Genomic DNA, 20,718 nt, shown 5'->3' on the forward strand with positions numbered 1-20,718 from the left:
AAGGATAAAGATTTAAAAGCATATTTTATACCGAGTCACATTTTCTCTCATTAAAAAACGGGAAACAAAAGCCATTTTACTTTCAAGTTGAAATCTTTCACATCATATAAAACAATACTGAGTCTTTCTGAGTAATTCAGTGAGTCTGTCAGTCCAACCTCAGGTCCGAACTCTCCTCTGTCTGCTTCTGCAAAGTCACCTTGACAAAGAGTGTGGGTGTGTGTGTGTGTGTGTGTGTGTGTGTGTGTGTGTGTGTGTGTGTGTGTGTGTGTGTGTGTGTGTGTGTGTGCGTCTGTGTGTGTGTGTGTGTGTGTGTGTGTGTGTGTGTGTGTGGAACGGTAATGGACAGTGTGTTGCGTCTGTCCCTGATGTATTTCTCTCTAATTTGCTGTGTTTTCTGCCACAGAGGAGAGCTGCCTGCCTCAGGACACACTTGCGTGCACACACACACACACACACACAGACACACACACACACACACACACACACACACAGCTCAGGTGTGTGGCTGTCGTCCGGGTCGGAGGGAGCAGTGGGAGGTGGAGCTAGGGAATCAAACAGCGTCTCACAGGTTCGTTTCATGATGTCGACTCTGCAGGTGAAACGCACCTTTCTTCTTGCGGAGGAGACAAATTTGTCATAATGATGAGCCAGAGAAGTGGCATCAGAGCCCACAGGCAGAACACAGATTGTTTAGCGTAACCCTCGGTAGCGCGCTAACAGCTCAAAAGAAGCGTCTTCATTTGCCGTGTTGCAAATAAGACAGAAAAATGCACATCAGCAAAGGCTCAGCGCTCGTTTGTCTGATGAGTGGCAACAGCACTTTATCATCTCATTTTACACCCGGCGTTTCACTTCAGCTACTGCGCTTGTGTTTTCTCTAACGCGTTCATCTGCGTACACTGAACCAAGTGTGAGCCTTTGTGTGCCAAATCAATCTGCCAGAATTAAGCATGGAGCTGAAGGGAGAACGTGTTGTTTTCTTGGCACATGCTGTTTGTGGGTTTAGAAGAGTCTGTGTGAGAGTGGGTATGAGTGAGTGCTTCATCTGAACAAGTCTCTGATAGGTAAAGAAAACACACACACACACACACACACATTGGGTTTGGAAGCAGGATTAATTGGAGAGTAACTGCCGGGTTCCCTCATGAGCTGTTGAGTGTTTGTTGGGAAGCGTCCCAGCTGCAGTGAAGAGCCTCTGGGTGCCGCTTCATCTGGAGCACCATGAAACCAGCTCCACACGTGACCAGCCGCCGCAGACGCCACACGCCTGCAGGAGGCGGCGGCCGAGCGGACCGCTGTCCGGACTCGCATCAACGCTTCACGTCTCGCATCGTTTGTGAGACGCATCAGGAGTGACGCCAACAACTTCCTGTCTCCAATCAGACATCAAACAGAAGCTGCTGCTTCTCTCCCTCAGTCTCACCCACTGGCCTCAAACTAACGGCCTCAGTCTCTAAGTGAGGAGCTGCACCACTGAAGGTCATGTGACACGTCTGGACAGCAGCGAACCAGTTCAAACCAGCAGAGTTTTATATCAGCTTGTAAAGTTGCCATGGTAACGGTCAGTTCTAACAAGATTCATTGATGATTGAAAGGAAAATCTCCCTCGTATAACCTGGGTGTTACATTTGTAGTTTGAGCTTCTCCTTCACGTCAAAGTGACCGGAAGTCGTTCATTCTCCACGTGAGCCGGCGCCTCTTGGCAGCGAGCGACGCCTTGAGCGGCGTGGGCGTCAGGAGAAAGTTGAAGACCGGGCAACTTTTTGGTAATGAGCTGTGAAGTGATAGAAGTGCTCCCTCTCTAGAGAACACAACCGTGTGAACTTTGGTTCCCGTCAAACATTTGTTCCCGAGAACACATCGACATTATCTGTTTGCTTCACAGAGACGTGAATGAAAGAAACGATGCGTGGACAGAGGCGGCGTCTGGCACTGTAGGTGTTCCAGCTGAGGTGGTGAAGAGAAGCCTGTAATATATTTTGCGATAATGGGAGGGAACTGCGTGCTAACTAGCGTCATAGCATGGAAAACAGTGTTCTAGCCTTTAGTTGTGAACAGTTGGCAAAAAGACACCGGTCGACGTGTCTGTTTCCTTTGCTATCTGTCCGTTTCATCCACGCCATCTCACGCCAGGTGAGCCGGAGCGTCTGTTCTCGTTCACTCACATCTCACCAGGTTTCAATGCTGTCGCTAAAACTAGTCGTAGTGAGTTGGAATCTTTTTGTCTAACAATATATATCCAGAGAAAAAATAAATCTGATATCAACATGTATGTGATTCAGATGAAGAGACAGAGAGGGGCTGGAGGAGGGTGGAGGGGGGAGCAGCTGAGAGAGAGTGATGGAGGGGCACAGAGGAGGCAGGAGGTTACAGTTGCCAGAGGCGATGCTAGAGGCTTCCCTGAAGGGTTACACATCCTGTACCGGCAGTCACCCGCCATCTATCACCTGTGGAGGAGTGTGTGTGTGTGTGTGTGTGTGTGTGTGTGTGTGTGTGTGTGTGTGTAGGAGTCGGGGGTTCTGCCTGTCATAACATTCTAATCCTGAGTGACATTTATCCGATGGAGACCTCGCTCATTCATCCATCCATCACATCCTATTCCTCCTCTCCATCCTTCGCTCTGCGCTTAATGTCGCCCCTCCCTCTCTGCTTGTTGCTTCAGACAGACAAACACACAGACACACACACACACACACAGACACACACAGACACACAAACACACAAACACACAGTTATAAGGTACAAACTGTTTTACTGTAGAATAGAAAGCTGAACTCCAGATGTTACAGGTGTGGTTTGTCATATTTAGTGCTTGGTTTTATACATAAGTTGTGCAGGTGTGTGTGTGTGTGTGTGTGTGTGTGTGTGTGTGTGTGTGAGCAGGGGAAACATTCAGTCTGCTGTAATTAAATGTCTGATATTGCTGTGACCCCACTGAGCTTCAAACACAACTAATGAAAGAATCTTCCATTTCATCTGTCATGGCTGATACACACACACACACACACACACACAGACAGACACACACAGACAGACACACACAGACACACACACACACAGACACACACACACACACACACAGACACAAGGAGGCTTTTCATGGAACATGCTCCCAGAAGGAACTAATATAAACCACTAAGCAGGAGAATAACTGACCCTCTGTTCTCTCTTTCTTCCCCTCTTGGCCTTTGTTGACTTCTTCCTCTCTGCTCCTCTTCCTCCCTCTGCTCCTCTTCCTCTCTGCTCCTCTTCCTCCCTCTGCTCCTCTTCCTCTCTGTGCTAAGTATAGCAGCAGTAATGGTGATGGATGCAGATGGAGGGAGCTGGTCTTAAATGTCAAACTCAAATGAAAACCACTGTGTTGGTGAGAGGAGAGCAGCTTGAATCATCCACTGTTATTTAACACTCGCACATTTACATACACTGCACACACACACACACACACACACACACACACACACAGCTGACTGTAACAATAAACAACATGGATCCTCAGATTAGTGAATAAAATATTCATGGAAATATGAATCAGTGCAGGATTCCCTTCAAACAATCAAATCAAGTTTGTGTTTTACAATTAAAGAAATGTAGCTGTTCCATTAGTGTAATTAAAAGTTTCTCATTTAATCATATTTTAAAGTTCCTCCAGTGTAAAGGTCTGTGTCCATGTGTAGTGTGATTATAGATCAGCTCTAGCTTCTATATTAATACTGTGAAAGTATCAAAGCCTCAGTCCACAGAGAAATGCACACAGCCTGTATTCAGAAACTGAGCCTTAAAACCAGCCGTCAGGACTTCTGGAACTTTGTGATGTCACAACAAAGCAGTCACCAAGCCCCGCCCACCTGGACCCACCATCCAAACCTTGCAGGATTTGGTTTCTCTCAGTGTTTTTTCTCTGAGCCTCCTCTCCTCTGATTGGCTCACCGACCTGTTGTTACTAGAGTTGCAGAGAGAAGCCTGAGAGAGGAGATGTTAAACTACACTGAGATGGTTTTTATATCTTCTGATGGATCAACACTTCAAATAAAACACAGAAGAAGAAGAAACATGGAGCTTGAACTGTTTTAGACATGATGACGTCACATCTACAGTGTCATCTGTTTGGTTATAGTCATGACAAGGTCTCTCTGCTGATGTTTTATGAACGAGGAGTGAGCTGCTTGTGTCAGTGTGAAGGAAACTTGTTTGTTGACAGTAAAACTTTGACAGTGAACTTCCTGGTTTGTTTTCAGCTGCTGTTTCAGCTCGTTCACATGTGAATGAAATATGAGCCGTTTCTTTTACACACAGCAGCAGTCGAACGTTTCATGTTGTTGATGCATTGGGAAGAGATGGAGGGTTGGAAGGATGTTGGGGGGGGGGGGGTGTCATCATCGCTGCTTGTGTGCACGTGCACTCGCCTGTTTCACAGCACTGTTTTAAGTTTAATGAAGGCAATATTTAAACGTCTTCAAACATGTCTGTGTTGAACAGAACAATCCTCCGGTGGTTTAATCACTTACTCTCATCTCAGCCCGACTGAGACGTGACACAATAGCGAGCGCCGCCGCCGCCGCTCCCTCTCACCCTCTCCAAAATAAGGACAGATGTTTCTCAGCTGTCTGGTCTCTGAGGACTTTGATGCAGAGAGTAATGACTTACTCCAAGTAGGACGGTGGCTGAGTGTGTGTCTGTTCAGTGACTCAGAGGAACGAGCTCATACACACCCTACAGTGTGTGTGTGTGTGTGTGTGTGTGTGTGTGTGTGTGTGTGTGTGCGTGCAGGTGTTATTTTTTATTAATGGAGAACAGAGTGAGGACTTTTTATTTGTCTTTAAGTGTTTTCCTTCACAAGGGAAAAGATCTTCAGAACCAATGAGGATCCACAGGCGCTGATCTCCAGCAGCCTGAACAGCTGGTGATGTGCGGCTGTCACAGTGTGGAGCTGTTGTCACAACAGCCTGAGAATCTGGTTTATTTTATCCTGAAACGGTCCGGCCTCTAGAATCCAGTGTAGAACGATTTAATGGCGGTGATGCGAGTGCAGATTGAACATGTGCGCGTTGGTGTGGGCCAGCAGACGAGGAGGAGGGAGGGGACACATCAGTGTTGGACACAGATGATTCAGTAGCGTCACACAGCACAAAGCTCTGGTCTGTGGTTAAAGGGCTCAGTTCTGCTGCAGTGCTGTAGGGATGCTGCGAGAATGGAGGGAGTGTGAAAGAACGAGTAGAGGAGGAGTGGGACCTCTCCATCACTCAGACTACGACCTTCCAAGAGTCACGCTGTTATAGAGTACAGAACTAATGCCTCAATATATTATCTGAATATGCTGCATTATCATTATGCCTCTCCCTCTCAGTATCGCTCTTGCAGTCTTTCCCTCACACATGCACACAATGCAGAGACACACACACACACACAGATGCAGGAATGTTTCCTCTATACAGTGTTTGATGATGAAACGCTGGCGCACTGCAGGTCAGACACAGAGAGAGCGAGTGAGAGAAAGATGGAGAGAGCGCGGTGGCAGAAGAGGAAGTGAGTTTCAGCTTCACGAGCGACGGCGTCACTTCAGGAGGTGACACAGAGACTTCCTGGACAAGAGCAAGGTCAACATAACACGCGCCATCGCCGGCACTCGTTAATGCATGCGCACAATACCAACAATGTCCCACACAATGGGGGGGGGGGGGAGAGAGATAAGAGCAAAATGTCACAGCATTATTTTTGCAGGAGAACAGCCACAGTTTCAGCTCTGAACTTCATTGATTCACGTGTCTGAATGTATTGACCGCTGTCATTCACATGATCCCACAGTTCAATGCTCCGATCGGACTCTGTTGCATAATAAGATGTTGCTAACGTCGGGAGCGCTGACCTCTGCCGCGCCTGTGTTTTTGTAAGATTACTGTTCAGGTCTTCGTGGTCCATGTGATTGATGGTCCTCAGGTAATAGCCCCGGTCTGAGGCTGATGGAGGACCTTGACTGGAAGATGTACTGTTGACTGCAGTGTGTGTGTGTGTGTGTGTGTGTGTGTGTCTGCAGGGCAGGATCGCAGCGAGGCAGCTCTCATCAGGCGTTTTAAGGGCGATGGCGTCCGCTACAAGGCCAAGCTCATCGGCCTGGACGAGGTCACTGCCGCCCGGGGAGACAAACTCTGCCAGGACTCCATGATGAAGCTCAAGGTAAGGGAAGTGTCTGCTGATGGAGCCTCAATTAAAAGTTTACTTGCTCCTTTAATTCACAAGCTTAAAGCTGAAGTGACTTCAACATATGAATAATGGAACATCTGAACTATAGCTGCATTAACTTCCACAACCCACAAAAAACCAGCGAACATTGGACAGTGGAGGAAGACGAGGAGGAAGTGAAGCCGTATGGATGAGACGGAGATCGGGGGAAATGTGTCATTAGCAAGGACAGGAACAATTAGAGGGAGAGGTAGACAGCAGAGGAGAGGAGGCACATAGGCAGGGAATCATTCGGATGATGAGGGAGGAGAAACAGGGCGTGGCTTTTATTAATTAATCCTCATGAACATGTCAAACGTCCCCACACCGTCCGAACCAACACAAAGATCCTGCCTCTTCCCTCTGCGACTGTAAGTGTGTGCAGACGGAGAGTTTGAAGAGCGCCTCATTCATTATTAATTGTCATGTAACACACGGGGTCCAGTCACTGCGGGATATATTCAAATTGAGGAAATTACATTTATGGTTTGTTTATGTGAAGTGAAAACTCTCCAGCCGAGGCCCAGAAGGGTGAGAGGAGGAGAGACAGCTCATTGATCAAACAGCCTCCCTCCTCCTCATTTATTCAGACAGGAAATCCATCAACTCTTTTTCTCTGATCTCTCCACCTCTTCTCTCACACTGCTCCTCCCTCTCCTGACACGTCCCCCCCCCCCCCCTCCTCTTCTTCTTCTTCTGTGCCTCACCTGTGAGAGGAGGTGGGCTGAACATCGAGGGGAAACTACACCTTTAGATTCACTCCTAGTTATAAACCACTGTCAGAATACGTTCAGTTCGATTCATGAGGTGTTGCATTTGAACTTCTTTGCTCAAGTTATTGATTACCTATATTTCCCATAATGCCGTTCAGCAGTCTTAAGATATGGTATTAAAGTGAGAGTTGTGGTTATCTGACGCGGGGCTGTGTGGGGCAGTTATCTGTAGTCTGCTGCTGTGGACGGGGTCATCTGCAGAAATGTGTTTTAACCACTTTGAAAAACAGGAAAAAAACAAACTGATGTCAGTTTAAGTGTCGCTTTATTTTGAAAATTTTCACAGCTTTATCTGCCGTCAAACAGCCTTTTACTTTGGAAAGCTCAGCTCAAACAGCTGATCTGTGGAGTGATACGATGGTTGCACTTGTGCGTAGAAATACGGTCGTTCACAAACTGTACTTCCAAAGTAAAGGGCTGTCTGACCGCAAGATGAAGCAGTGAAAATTTTCAAAATAAAACAACACTTCAACTGATGTATTTTTTTTAAGTGGTTGAAACAGGTTTTTGCAGATGAGCCCGTCCACAGCAGCTCCTCATCAGCTCCTGCTGCTCCTTTAAACTGTAGCTGAGTTCCTCACATCAAACTACCTGAACTCTCAGTTCAAGTTTCAGCTGAACAGAGTAAATGTATCTTCATACTGGACATGTTGTTTTCCCACCTTCGATATCTTTGAATGTTTCAAAGCGTCCAGACGAGACCGTTTACTGTCATCTTTCCAAATAATGTCGATCTCTAACCTGTGGGTCAAAGTGGAATCTACCGGTATTCACAAATACTTCCTTCAGTGTACTGAGCTCAGGAGGCTGCTGAACCTTTCTTAGTCTGTCTAAAGTGATTCCAGTATGTGATGTTATTGCTCCTGATGTCGACAGGTCTGTAAAACAAAAACATTATCCACAAAGAAGATCGTCTTTTAGATTCAGAGGTCTGACGCCCCCACGAGCAGCTCCTCATCACACTGTGCATGTGCTCCTGTCCTGCCTCTAACACTGTTATCTGCTGTGTGTGTGTGTGTGTGTGTGTGTGTGTGTGTGTGGTGTGTGTGTGTGTGTGTGTGTGTGTGTGTGTGTGTGTGTGTGTGTGTCCGCAGGGTATAGCTGCAGCAGCACGGTCTAAAGGAGAACACAAACAGAAGGTGTTTCTGACTGTCTCCTTTGGAGGGATCAAGATCTTTGATGAGAAGTCAGGGGTAAGTGTGTGTGTGTGTGTGTGTGTGTACTTGTGTGTGTGTACTTGTGTGTGTGTGTGTGTTTCCTCTGTTAATGAGGCATCTCCATGAGAGGGAGGGGCCCCTGGGGAAATCAGGAGGCCCTAATTGAAACCCAGAGAACAAGGCCTCAGTAGATGAGAGAACATGGCCGTCCCATTGTCTGTCTCCCTGCGAACAACGACAACACTGGTTTCATATTATGCTCCTGGATTATTCTTTTTCCATCTTACACAGCTGCTTTTCCGCTTGACCGACTGGATCTATTCAGGCTCCGCTCTCGCTGTCCGTCAAACAGTTCACCGCCCATTTTCCCACCGTCCAATGAGACTTTAGAATCACCACCGCCTCTCAAAAGCAGCAATAACTGCGCAGGGGTTCGTGTTCGTGCGGCTGACGGCGAGACACATTGACAACCCGGAGACTTACGATCGCAGCACCAGTCGCACGGAGACACCTGGTGGACAGACTGAATCCAGTTGTTAAATGCTGTAGCAGAATGAATAAACTCGCCGCCCGAGGGAAAGTGACAAATCGAGCGTGGTCATTATTTTATTTAGTTACTTTTTTAATTTCTGACTGCAGGATCCTCTGACAGGTATTATCGAGGTTCAGTCTCCCAACTGCCCGTACCTGTCTCTGTATCCTTCAGCAAGAAATATAGAGCCTACATTCCCCAGGATACTTTGTGCTGAGGGTGGAGGACGACATCACTAAACAGGCGGTTCTCCTTCTTTTGGTGTGAAGAGTGTAAAATGAAAAGCCCCATTACATCCCAGAAACTTTAAAAGGAAATCAGTGTGAAGCTGCTCGGCTCAGTCTGTTCACTAGACCTTTCATTTACTGTAGCAGAATTATTTCAAAGAGGCCATACGGCATTAACATGTGCCGTTTGTGTGTCATGTAAATAGGCAGTGTGTGTTTGGCTCGGGTCCGTCCGGCTGTCAATAAACTGATTGTGAACGCAGTCTGGTTTAGACACAGTGTGAAGCTCGCCGCTCGCCACCTGGCTTTAGTGGCTGACATGGTAAGCCCGAGATTTACACCTCAATAGGAGCTGGATGTTAGTGACACTGTGTGTGTGTGTGTGTGTGTATGTGTGTGTGTGTGTGTCCAGCAGTAACTCAAACGTGTGGGGTATTAGACGGGCAGGACACGGTCACCAGCGTCCTCCCACACGGCGGCCATATTGCACGCAGCCAAAACTCATCCCTCACGAGTCCAATCCTTCATCCCTCTTTTTATAACCCTCATTCCTCTTCGTCTCCTTCTCTTTGTCGGTGCCTCAAACTCTTTGCACCGAGGGGTAAAGAGACAGAACAAGAGGCAGACACAGACTGAAACAAGAGGAGGACGGGAGGGAGAAGGTGAGAGGAAACAAGGACGTGACAAAGGAGGGAGGGAGGGAGGGAGGGAGGGAGGGAGGGACAGAGACAGACTGAACCAGAGTTGGAGGGATAGGTGGAGAATCAGTGAACATATGTCAGAGTAAAGCTCTCTACAGGGAGACCGTGTCCTCTGTCTCTGCACATTAATATTAACCATAGAAATGTGCTGTCCTTACTATCAGTCCTTCAACCGCTCCTAATGGTGAGGGAGGGAGAGAGAGAAGGAGGGAGGGAGAGAGAGAGGAGGGAGGGAGAGAGGGAGGGAGGGAGGGAGGGAGAGAGTGTCTCTGCTGAGGTTCAGGGATCTTGACAGTCTCATTCCCCTCCTGTGCATCCGTCAGCCAGATGGGCGGATGGATGTATGGGTGAACAAATGGATGGATGGCCTCTCTCTTGGAGGAGGGAAGGTCGTGCAGGGTGGAGGGAGGTGGTGCTGGAGATGGAGGAGGAGAAGATGGGAGACATTAATCTAGCAGAGGGCAGAGCAGCACGTCTCTCTCCCGCTCTGTCAGCCTCCGTCTGAAGACACGCATGTACACACACACACACACACACACACACACACACGTGCACGGGCGTCTGGTCAGGGCCGCTGCACCACATCAGGTCAAGATCTGAGAGTGACGGGCTGAAGTTGCCGGGGGGGGGGTCTGTTCATCAGACAATATTAAAGAAGTACACGGAGGAAAGTTCTTTAAACTCCCCCTCCTCCTCCTCCTCCTCCTCCTCCTCCTCCTCCTCCTCTCTCCTCGATGGGGAACATCATGAGGTCAAGGAAAGATGTGAAGGAGGAGTCAAAAGGAATCAGACTGCAGTGAAATATAGATTTTTATATTTGTAAGTAGCTTTTTATTCTGGTGGTGTTTTGTGAAATGAAATATAGTTGCTCTTCATGATGAGGATGTGAAGGAGATCTATATTTATAGATTTGGAGCTCAGTTGGATCAGACAAGGATTTCCATATGTTTTGAAACTGCAGTGGTGTGTGTTGCTTTAAATGTTACTGCTGCAAGGAATTGTGGGACGGCATTTTGTTCTTTCCTTTGGTCAAGGAAGCTCTGGTGTTTCCTCTGCTAAAGGAGATAGGAAAGGAAGCAGTGAAGCTCCTTTCCTCGGCTCTGATCACGGAAGGGGGTCGAGGTCAGAGGGTGAGATGAACTGAGGGAGTGAAGCTGGAGGGAATGGATCACACTTGCATCAGATAGGAAGATCTCAGTGGAGCATCAACGTGTCATTGCCCCCTGACCCCGAGCCCCCCCCGCGCGGTTTCTGTAATGAGAAGAAGGCGAGGACGCAACAAAGGGGTTTTGTTGAGGTGGGGGATTTGTGATGCACAGGGAAGAAGGTGTTAAGATACACACCTGAATAAACAGGAAATCAGAACCAGACATGAGCTTTGTTCCTGAAACACAACTTTAAAAACCCCAATGAACATCCGGTGTTTCACCTCGTTAACGTCCATCTGATGTTTTTATATAACACAGACACATGATGATGAAATAATCATCCACACCATGACTCAGTGTTTCCACCTCGAGCTGCAGTGAACCAATCACAGTCTCATAAACCCACATTCAGGGTTTCATTCGTCACAAACCTCAGGAACAAAATTTAGCCCCGCCCCCCGTCCCCACACGTGTCAACGTGTGGGGACGGGGGGGTGGGGCTATATACACCTGAAACCTTGTCAGTACAGAGAGAGGGAGTTTATTAGCACAACCGCTAACAGTGTGTCAGCCACTGCCACTTACAAGCTAACAAACAACATAAACAAACTAAAGATGCTAACTACGCTAACGTTTCTGACCCGTCTGCTAGTCTCTGGTTCTGGTCTCAACAGACTCCTGTTATTTCTCTATGACCTTTGACATTCAGGAGTCATCACGCAACAAAGTGTAAGTTAGTCAGAGTTTTTATTTGATAATAATAATAAGGTGGACTGTGTGGGTGTGGTTGATCAAATTTGATTGACAGTAGCCGCGGCAACACGAGCAAACAACCCTCCAGCTGTCAACAGTGAACTAAACCCTGATTGGTGCAGAAGTACGCAATATCACCTTTTTCCAGCTAAGCCCCGCCCACTTTAGAACCAGTAACAAGAGCAGAGAAGAAAACTAAACTGACCCATCACTCATCACTGCTGACTAGATATCTTCTCAACACTCTCATCATGTGCATGTTGTGTGTGTTTGTGTCTCTTTTAGTCACTTTCTCACTCAACTTGGCGTCAGACTGTTAATTATCAACCATTACGTCCAGACTCGGTCCGGCGGGTGTGTTCCTGACTGGCAGAGCGCTCTGAGTAGCTGCTGCAGCGCTGCCTCTTGCAAGGAACTGATTAAGGCTCAAAGCTAAGTGCTAATCTCAGTCCTGTCCCGCTGGCTGCAGCCTGGACGGCCTCTGCAGGCCCTGTGATGATGTCTTTACCCCCCAGGTAGGAGATGTGAAGAGCGGGGAGGAGAGAGAGACACAGACTCCCCCCTCCCTCCCCCCTTCCGGCGTTATGGGGGAATATCTTGGTTCAGTGGGCAGCAGCTGCTGAAGGGCACGCTGCCCACAGTCCCTGAGAGACACTGTGACACTGTGTGAGTGTGAGATTGTGAGAGAGGGACCGGCAGTGCATATCAACAGTGCTGGAGGAGAGAGGAGCGAGTACGCAGTCAGGATCGACTTCTTGCTTTTTGATACACCCACCTGTTCCTGCAAACACTTCGCCACAGAGACGCATCTATTCAAACGGCCTCTGATGGCTGATGCTCCCAGACATGACGGCTCCAGAGGCGACCACACTCCTGAGGCTTGAGCTCAGCGCTCTGTCCAAACTTTACCAAGAACCATTCAACAACAACAACAACAACAACAACAACAACAACAACAACAACAGTCTGAACGTCTGTGCAACGGAAACAGCAGAAAGTCGCAGTTTTGTTGCTGGAAAATGTCTCATAGATCTGAAGAGAATAAAACATGAGCTCCGGCTGGAAGTTTGCACATAAGAGCTCAGTACAACAGGTGTGATGGATGGATGGATGGATGGATGGATGGATGGATGGATGATAGATAGATAGATGATAGATGGATAGATAGATAGATAGATAGATGGATGGATGGATAGATGGATGGATGGATGGATGGATGGATGGATAGATAGATAGATGGATGGATGGATAGATGGATGGATGGATAGATGGATGGATGGATAGATAGATGATGGATGGATAGATGGATAGATGGATGGATAGATAGATAGATGGATAGATGGATAGATGGATGGATGGATAGATAGATGGATAGATGGATGGATGGATAGATGGATGGATGATGGATGGATAGATGGATGGATAGATGGATGGATAGATGGATGGATGGATGATGGATGGATGGATAGATGGATGGATGATGGATGGATGGGTGATGGATGGATGGATGATGGATGGATAGATGGATGGATGATGGATGGATAGATGGATGGATGGATGGATGGATGGATAGATGGATGGATGATGGATGGATAGATGGATGGATGGATGGATGGATAGATGGATGATGGATGGATGGATAGATGGATAGATGGATGGATGGATAGATAGATGATGGATGGATGGATGGATATGGATGGATAGATGGATGGATGGATGGATGATGGATGGATAGATGGATGGATGATGGATGATGGATGATGATGGATGGATGATGATGGATGATAGATGGATGATGGATGGATGGATGATGGATGGATAGATGGATGGATGATGATGGATAGATGATGGATGGATGATGGATGGATGGATGGATAGATGATGGATGGATGATGATAGATAGATGGATGATGATAGATAGATAGATGATGGATGGATAGATGATGATGGATGGATGGATGGATGGATGGATAGATAGATGATGGATGATGGATGGATGATGGATAGATGGATGGATGATAGATGGATGATGGATAGATGGATAGATGGATGGATAGATAGATAGATGGATAGATGGATAGATGGATGGATGGAGATGGATAGATAGATGATGATGGATAGATGGATGGATGAGATGGATGGATGGATGATGGATGGATGGATAGATGGATGATGGATGATATGGATGGATGGATGGATGGATGGATATGGATGGATGGATGATGGATGGATGATAGATGGATGATAGATAGATGGATGGATAGATGGATGATGATGATGGATGGATGGAGGATGGATGGATAGATGGATGGATGATGGATGGATGGATGGATGGATAGATAGATGATGGATGGATGGATGGATGGATGGATGGATAGATGGATGGATGGATAGATAGATGATGGATGGATAGATAGATAGATAGATAGATAGATAGATAGATAGATAGATAGATAGATAGATAGCATGGAAATGAGGAAGTAGATACATCTAAATAAGTAAGTATATATGTATATGGACCAGTGCAGGAGTCACTTCCTGTAGTGGGGTCGTACGAGTCTGTTGAGGATGAGTGATGAGTTCCAGTTTATTATTTTAGATAATAATATTATATTGTACTTATCTGGACGGGTGAAGACGGCTGCTGTTTCTATGGAAGTATAAGACGACTGATGTTCAGTCACTCCATCACTTTGATTCGGGTTGATTTCATTTTGCGTTACGTGTGCACGTGATCAAAGCTGTCCAAAGCTCAGTCTGGCAGAATCCAAACGCAGAGATCCCAGTTGGAAGGTTTTTTTGTTTTTGGCTTTGAGCAGCACGTTTCTAGCCAACTTAAAATGAAGGTGCAAAGTCCATTTCACATTCATTCCCATCATTAATATTGCAGGGTTGCCCTTCAGGGTACACTGAGATTATTTTCCTGTGAAGTTTTTACTCTAATTAGAGTTTGGCAGCTATGAAGCTTTTTTAATCATAAAATAGATTTTTTTTTCTTAAATTGAGGAACCTACTGCCACAAACAGCCAGTAACAAGCCTGCTACAGTTTACCTGCTGGATTCTGACCGGACTGTTCAGTGTGACAGTTATCCTGACGTCCCTGTGGAATATTCTCTGTGTGTGTGTGTGTGTGTGTGTGTGTGTGTGTGTGTGTGTGTGTGTGTGTGTGTGTGAATTGTTTCTTTCTTCCAAGACGAGACCAAACAATTTAATTTAATCTCGTTGTCTGCACTCTTTGAATCCGAGCCCCTCTTTGTCACCTCACCACCCTCCCCGAGGTAATTCAATAACCTCTGCAAATGAGCTGTGTGTGTGTGTGTGTGTGTGTGTGTGTGTGTGTGTGTGTGTGTGCTGCCTTCACTGTCATTTTCAGGTCAATCAGAGGTGATAATAATAATCATTACTCTAATTATTAAATTTGGAAGACATGACTCACCCAATGATTATCTATTTCTGCCGGCCTCTCAGAGTGTGTGTGTGTGTGTGTGTGTGTGTGTGTGTGTGTGTGTTTGTGCCCCCATGCTAAATTGGTGTCACCACACTCTGCCATGTCTTCCTCCTGGAACAGCTTCAAAGCGAGCAGATGTGTGTGTTTAGCCTCTGATGTATAGCACTCAGACCCCTAGCATGCATTCAAAGGCTACTGGGTCACTGTGTTGACTGCGTGTCTCAGCTCCCAGCATGCAGCTGGCACAGACAGTAACAACAAAGCAGACGTTTATTGTGACTTAACTGAGTGCCATTGGATATTAAGATGTGAGTTGTGTTCATGTGTGTGCGTGTGTGTGTGTTGTGAGCGAGGGCGCAGATGAAGTGATCAAGTCGACAGCTTGCCGAGCTGTGACTGTCACTGATCCCCCCTCTGTCCTCAGGAAAAACAGTGCCATCTGCCACGGGCAATGCCAGCTTGGCACTCCTCACCCGGGCTCAACAAGAGAGGGCAGAGGAGCGGGAAACGGTTTAATACAAGATACAAGGTCTCAGTGTGAGAGGTTGTTTCTCTGTTCACTTCAGGGACTTTTGCTTTTTCAGCCTCCCTCAGGTTCCAGGAGTCCGTGACGTCTTCAGTCTCATGTTGTGTCTCTGTGTATGAATGAGTGTGTTCACGCCCCTGGCCTTTTAATGCCAGCGTGTTGTTGAGCATCTGACATTTAATTTAGTCTGATCAATTCACGAAGCGCTAAATATTAAGCGTGTAATCCCCACTTATTTATTTTTCTACCAGTTTTAAAATATTCTCTTTTTTTCTGAGAATTTGGAAGAAATTCTGAGATTTTATCAATAAAATCAACATAATGAGAAAAAAGTAGAATAAAGTCATAATTTCTAGGAAAAAGTTGTTCTTAGTTTCCTGACTGACTCTCCGTGTGTCGCGACTCCTTCAGGTCCTCCAGCATCACCATGCGGTCCACGAGATCTCCTACATCGCCAAGGACATCACGGACCACCGCGCCTTCGGCTACGTCTGCGGGAAGGAGGGGAACCACCGCTTTGTGGCTATCAAGACGGCACAGTCGGTCAGTGTGTGTGTGTGTGTGTGTGTGTGTGTGTGTGTGTGTGTGTGTGTGCGCTGAGCATGTGTTTTTTTACTCTTTGTGTGGAGGTTAATGTCCCATCAGGGTCTTTCCTCAACAGCACGAACCTCTTGACATTTAGATAAGGATCCTTCAACAGCAGCTTTGTGCTGTTCATCAAACAAGCTGTTTACACTGTCGAGCTCCAGCTGTGTGTGTGTGTGTGTGTGTGTGTGTGTGTGTGTGTGTGTGTGTGTGTGTGTGTGTGTGTGTGTGTGTGTGTGTGTGTGTAAGGACTCATGCTCAATCCTGCAGCAACATACTCACATATTGAGCGTGCCTTTAGCGCCTGTTATGATGTCGTTGCTGTTGTTGTGTCCGTGCTGCTGGCTTGTGGAGTCTGGATCCAGCTGGCTCACTCTGTAGCCGTATTGATTTCCCATAGTGAGTCGATGAGGGTTTGAGTGTGTGTCACCAGCTCTAATGGCGTATCCATCCTCCCAGGGCCATGAACCTTAGACACACACACACACACATCAGGCTCACACCGCCGCAAAAAGTAGGTGCTCACCAGATGCTGCTGTGCCTCACAGCGTAGCACACGGCTCGGTTCTCATGCGTCCACTAAGATGTCGTTTACCTGACGCCTGCCTGAGGAAAGGTCACAATTATATTTCACTCCCGTTCTCGGCGTTTGAAGCGGCCGTCAGTGGCTACGCAGACGATTAGATGTGGAGCAGACAATGAGAGGGGCGGAGGCGCGGAGCTTATGGCGGAGGCTGAGGCTGTAATTGGAAAGTAACCACTTTGATGTGAATTAACAAAGCGTCTCTGTCATCATGAAGACTGAGACTTAAGGTTGTTCCGAAAAGGCCAATTTAGGGGAACATTCGAAAGTAATTGGCTTACTTCTAAACTCAGTCTGAGCACAAGAAAGACGTGTTTTCTTTGCAGCTCCAGATGGAAGTGCACTAATTGTGTAGGAACAGACTCTGCAGTCAGTCTTTGTTGTAATTTTTTATTTTTTATTCTTTTAGAAAAGTTGTAATTAATATGAACGGGTCAATTGGTTACAGAGCTAACCTCGTGTCCAATGTGTAGGAAGGTTTCAGAGAGTTTAAAGACGATGTCGTGTCATTATATTTCATCTGTTCTTATTGAATCATCACAGAAATATTTTCTTAGGATGCAGTTTAGTTTAGACTTTCCAAAACATCAGTCAATCAACAATCAAAGGTGTCCAGCTCTGAGTCGAGGAAGAAAAAGCTCGTTTGGCACCAGAGTTCATCAACTCTTAATAAAACAGTAAATACAGGAAGAAGAAGTCACGTGACGTGTCCAGCCTCCTCGCTCTGATGTGAAACTCTCGGCCAGGTCTGGACTGTGTGATCGCTGCTGTAAAGGCTTATACCCTCTGTGGTTGTACAGCGTGTCTGAGCAGATTCTCTGGAGGTTGTCAAAAGTCGTTTGAGGAAATGCAGGAAATCGCTGAGTGAAAACGATGAAGACGAGGCAGGATGAGGGAAATTCAATATACCAGGAAGGAACCTCCTGCAGAGATCCCACCAACAACCAGAGCAGAAATCCTGTGCAGATTTAAATAGAGCAGTGTGTCTGCAGTGAAAGTCTTTACCACTACTTTTTGTTAAAATCATTCGTCATTGTTGCCGTAGGCAACGAATTAGTCATCTAATTCGAGAGTGATGAAGCGAGGTTATCTCATCTCCGTGGCCACGCCTCCTACATCATCCTCAAAGTTTTCTGCATTTACATTTCTAAGATTCAGGGCTTGTCTTCTCTCACCGTGAGCGTCTGATGGGGAAGAAGCAGAGAGGAACGTTAGAGAGAGACGGCGGGAAAAGACGGAGATCAGAGTTTGTATTGTCAGATGCGAAGAGGATCTGAGTCTGACAGAGTGACGGTGTGTTTCTCTGTCGGCTCAGCAGGAGCCACCGTTCACTCCAGTGTGTCTGTTCCCAGCGTCATGCAGCTGAGGACATCTTGCAGAAAAGACTAAAATAGATCCACTGTATGCAACGCAGCGCTGAGTCTGTGAACTCTGGCTGCACTTGGCGTAGCGCCGGTCAATAATTGATTAGGTCTGAAGCACCATTGTACTATGAGACTCTTTGCTGTTGTGCTGTGACAGTAGTTATAAGATGCGAGACATCTAACTGGTTTGCTGTCGGTGCTTTTGACAAGAGGGTGTAACGAGGGAGGACGAGAGGCCGGCGTCTGAAGCGATTGTGTGTGTGTGTGTGTGTGTGTGTGTGTGTGTGTGTGTGTGTTGTGTGTGTGTGTGTGTGTGTGTGTGTGTGTGTGTGTGTGTGTGTTGGAGAGGGAATGAGGACAGTGGCTGTAATCACCTGGACGGATGCTGTGTGAGTGCGCACAGCGTCTGTCAGGACGCTGGATAACGTGTCCTTGTGGTCCTAGGCCGAGCCCGTGATCCTGGACCTGCGGGACCTGTTCCAGCTCATCTATGAGATCAAGCAGAGGGAGGAGATGGAGAAGAAGGCCCAGAAAGACAAGCAGTGTGAGCAGGCTGTCTACCAGGTACACCTACCAGCTCCCTGTCACTGTCTCACTGTTCACACCCTTTAATCATCTGCCGTAAGAGTGATGAGCTCGAGACTCTCGACAGACGGGTCGAGTGAGACTTGAGAAAACATCAAAGTGAGTGAGTGGCGTTTGGAGCAGCCACTTTCAGGCTTCATCAGTGGCGTCATCAGCCCATTGTGCTTGACTCACCTTACTCTGCAGCTCCTGTTTAATTTCTCTCTCTCTGATGATTGCCACATGATTATCTGAATGTGAGGAAGCCGCGGTGTCTTGCTGCTTTCCGCCTTCTCTTTCTATTCCTCCATCTTAACTCCCCGCCTCTTCCCTCTCTCCTGTCGTCTCCCCCTCTGTTCCTCTCTCCTCTCCCCGTTTGATCTCTCCCACTCTTTTTCCTGCCGCCGCTCGTCTGCAGACAATACTGGAGGAGGATCTGGAGGACCCGGTCTACCAGGTAACTTCCTGACCAATCACATTGCTGCTTTCACCTGCTTCGTTTCTAGCCAGTCAGCTTGCTCCTGTGTGTGTGTGTGTGTGTGTGTGTGTGTGCACTGTGGGGGAGACGGCCCCTGTTTGTGTTACAGCGCGGTAACAGCAGTTTGGAGGGTGAGACCTCCGCAGGTGTGTGTGTGTGTGTGTGTGTGTGTGTGTGTGTGTGGGGCGTCATCTACAGTGGTAGACCATCAGGTGTGTGTGTCTGTGGGTGTGTATCCGTGCGTCTGTGTGCATGTCTGCCAGTTCGGTGCATGATCAGCTGAAAGATGTTTGTTTTCTCAGCTGCTGTGGGAACTTCTCCTCCATGTGTCGGGGGGGTCTGTTCTTCAGCTGCTTGTTTAATGAGAGTCTATTGACGATGCTGTTTGACTAATCACCTCTGCAATTTCAATTTCACCACTTTTCTCCCTATTTCTCTACCTGCCACTTTCTCTCCCGCCTCTTGTTTTTCTCTCACCCCTCTGCTGCTGACGTTGTAGTACATTGTGTTTGAGGCGGGACACGAGCCCATCCGCGACCAATCAGAAGAGAGCATTTATCAGGTACTCACAAGCTCGTCTTGTCTGCTTGTGTCTTGAGTTTTGTCGTCACCATCTTGTCGTCAGCGTTAAGGTTTGACCTCTCACTTTTGGCCAATAGCTAGCAGCTGCATCCTTCCTGAGCGGGAAAGATATATTGTGGAAATGTTCAAATAAATTTAACGCAGTCTGTTTTCACACATTTTAAAAATGTAAAAACAAGAATAAAAAAGAATCAGAGGCGAACAACCAGCCGACGCTACACAGGGCCCTGACAGAGCTAGCTACCCCAGGGAGACGAGCCTTTCTCAGGGCGTTCTCCTCAGAGGCGTGGGTAGACCTCCGAGGGAGGGGGAGGGGAAGGGCGCTGTGTACGCGGGGGGGATGTGGAGGTTATTCCTGGCCTGTGTGCGAGGCGGACCCCTCCTCCTTTTCTCGCCTCCCCTCCCTCCCCTTTTCCCGAGGAGATGAAAGAAAGTGGGGGAAAGAAAGATTAATCACCAGCCTCTCGTTTGATCTTTAAATAAAATGGATTGAAAATAGAAAAGAGCGCTGGCGCGTGCACAAACACTCGCTAGCAGAGACACGCACACACACAGAGATACACATACAAACAACAACCCCGCCCCCCCCCCCCACCACCACCTACACACACACACACACACACACACACACACACACACATCAGGCGTAAGAAACGTGAGCCTCAGCCAGCCTCCAGCCACAGAGGAACTAATGTATGAATAAAGATGGCAGCTTCTGGAAATAAACATGTGAGAGAAGTAAACAAGGCGTCGAGAGGACGAGACAGAACGGGACAGACGTCCACATTCTGTTTCTCATGCACCACACGGTCTGATCACGGCACGTCACAACAAGAAACTTTATCTCCAACCTCGTGTCACTTCAGGAGAAACAGAAACCAGGACTCATATATATCAGCATCTAGATATCAGCGCTCATTGTTTCTTCTCATTGCACACACTGTCAGATCCCTCTGCCTGTGTGACACGGAGATATTACATGTCTCCATGTGTGTGACAATCTGAGTTATTACATGTCTGAGGCCGTGATAAGCAGCAGCCTCATCCATTCTTTATTAGGGAGAAAGAAAGCGAGAG

The 20,718-nt window shown here is 47.3% G+C and overlaps 1 protein-coding gene across 11 annotated transcripts in view; it reads left to right on the forward strand.

Annotated features, from left to right (window-relative positions):
- dab1a (DAB adaptor protein 1a) overlaps positions 1–20,718 on the forward strand; it is a 202,328-nt gene that overhangs the window by 165,048 nt on the left and 16,562 nt on the right. For 7 of the 11 annotated variants that reach the window (XM_056378845.1, XM_056378848.1, XM_056378844.1 and 4 more), the window contains 6 exons: positions 6,035–6,174; positions 8,087–8,185; positions 15,897–16,028; positions 18,462–18,581; positions 19,000–19,038; positions 19,559–19,621. In XM_056378845.1, the coding sequence (XP_056234820.1) occupies positions 6,035–6,174; positions 8,087–8,185; positions 15,897–16,028; positions 18,462–18,581; positions 19,000–19,038; positions 19,559–19,621 (593 nt within the window). The remainder of the gene's footprint in view (positions 1–6,034; positions 6,175–8,086; positions 8,186–15,896; positions 16,029–18,461; positions 18,582–18,999; positions 19,039–19,558; positions 19,622–20,718) is intronic. The other 4 variants (XM_056378851.1, XM_056378853.1, XM_056378850.1 and 1 more) reach the window with 2 other exon arrangements.

Source organism: Seriola aureovittata, chromosome 6 (assembly GCF_021018895.1).
Source record: "Seriola aureovittata isolate HTS-2021-v1 ecotype China chromosome 6, ASM2101889v1, whole genome shotgun sequence".
In the NCBI taxonomy this organism is placed as follows: Eukaryota; Metazoa; Chordata; class Actinopteri; order Carangiformes; family Carangidae; genus Seriola; species Seriola aureovittata.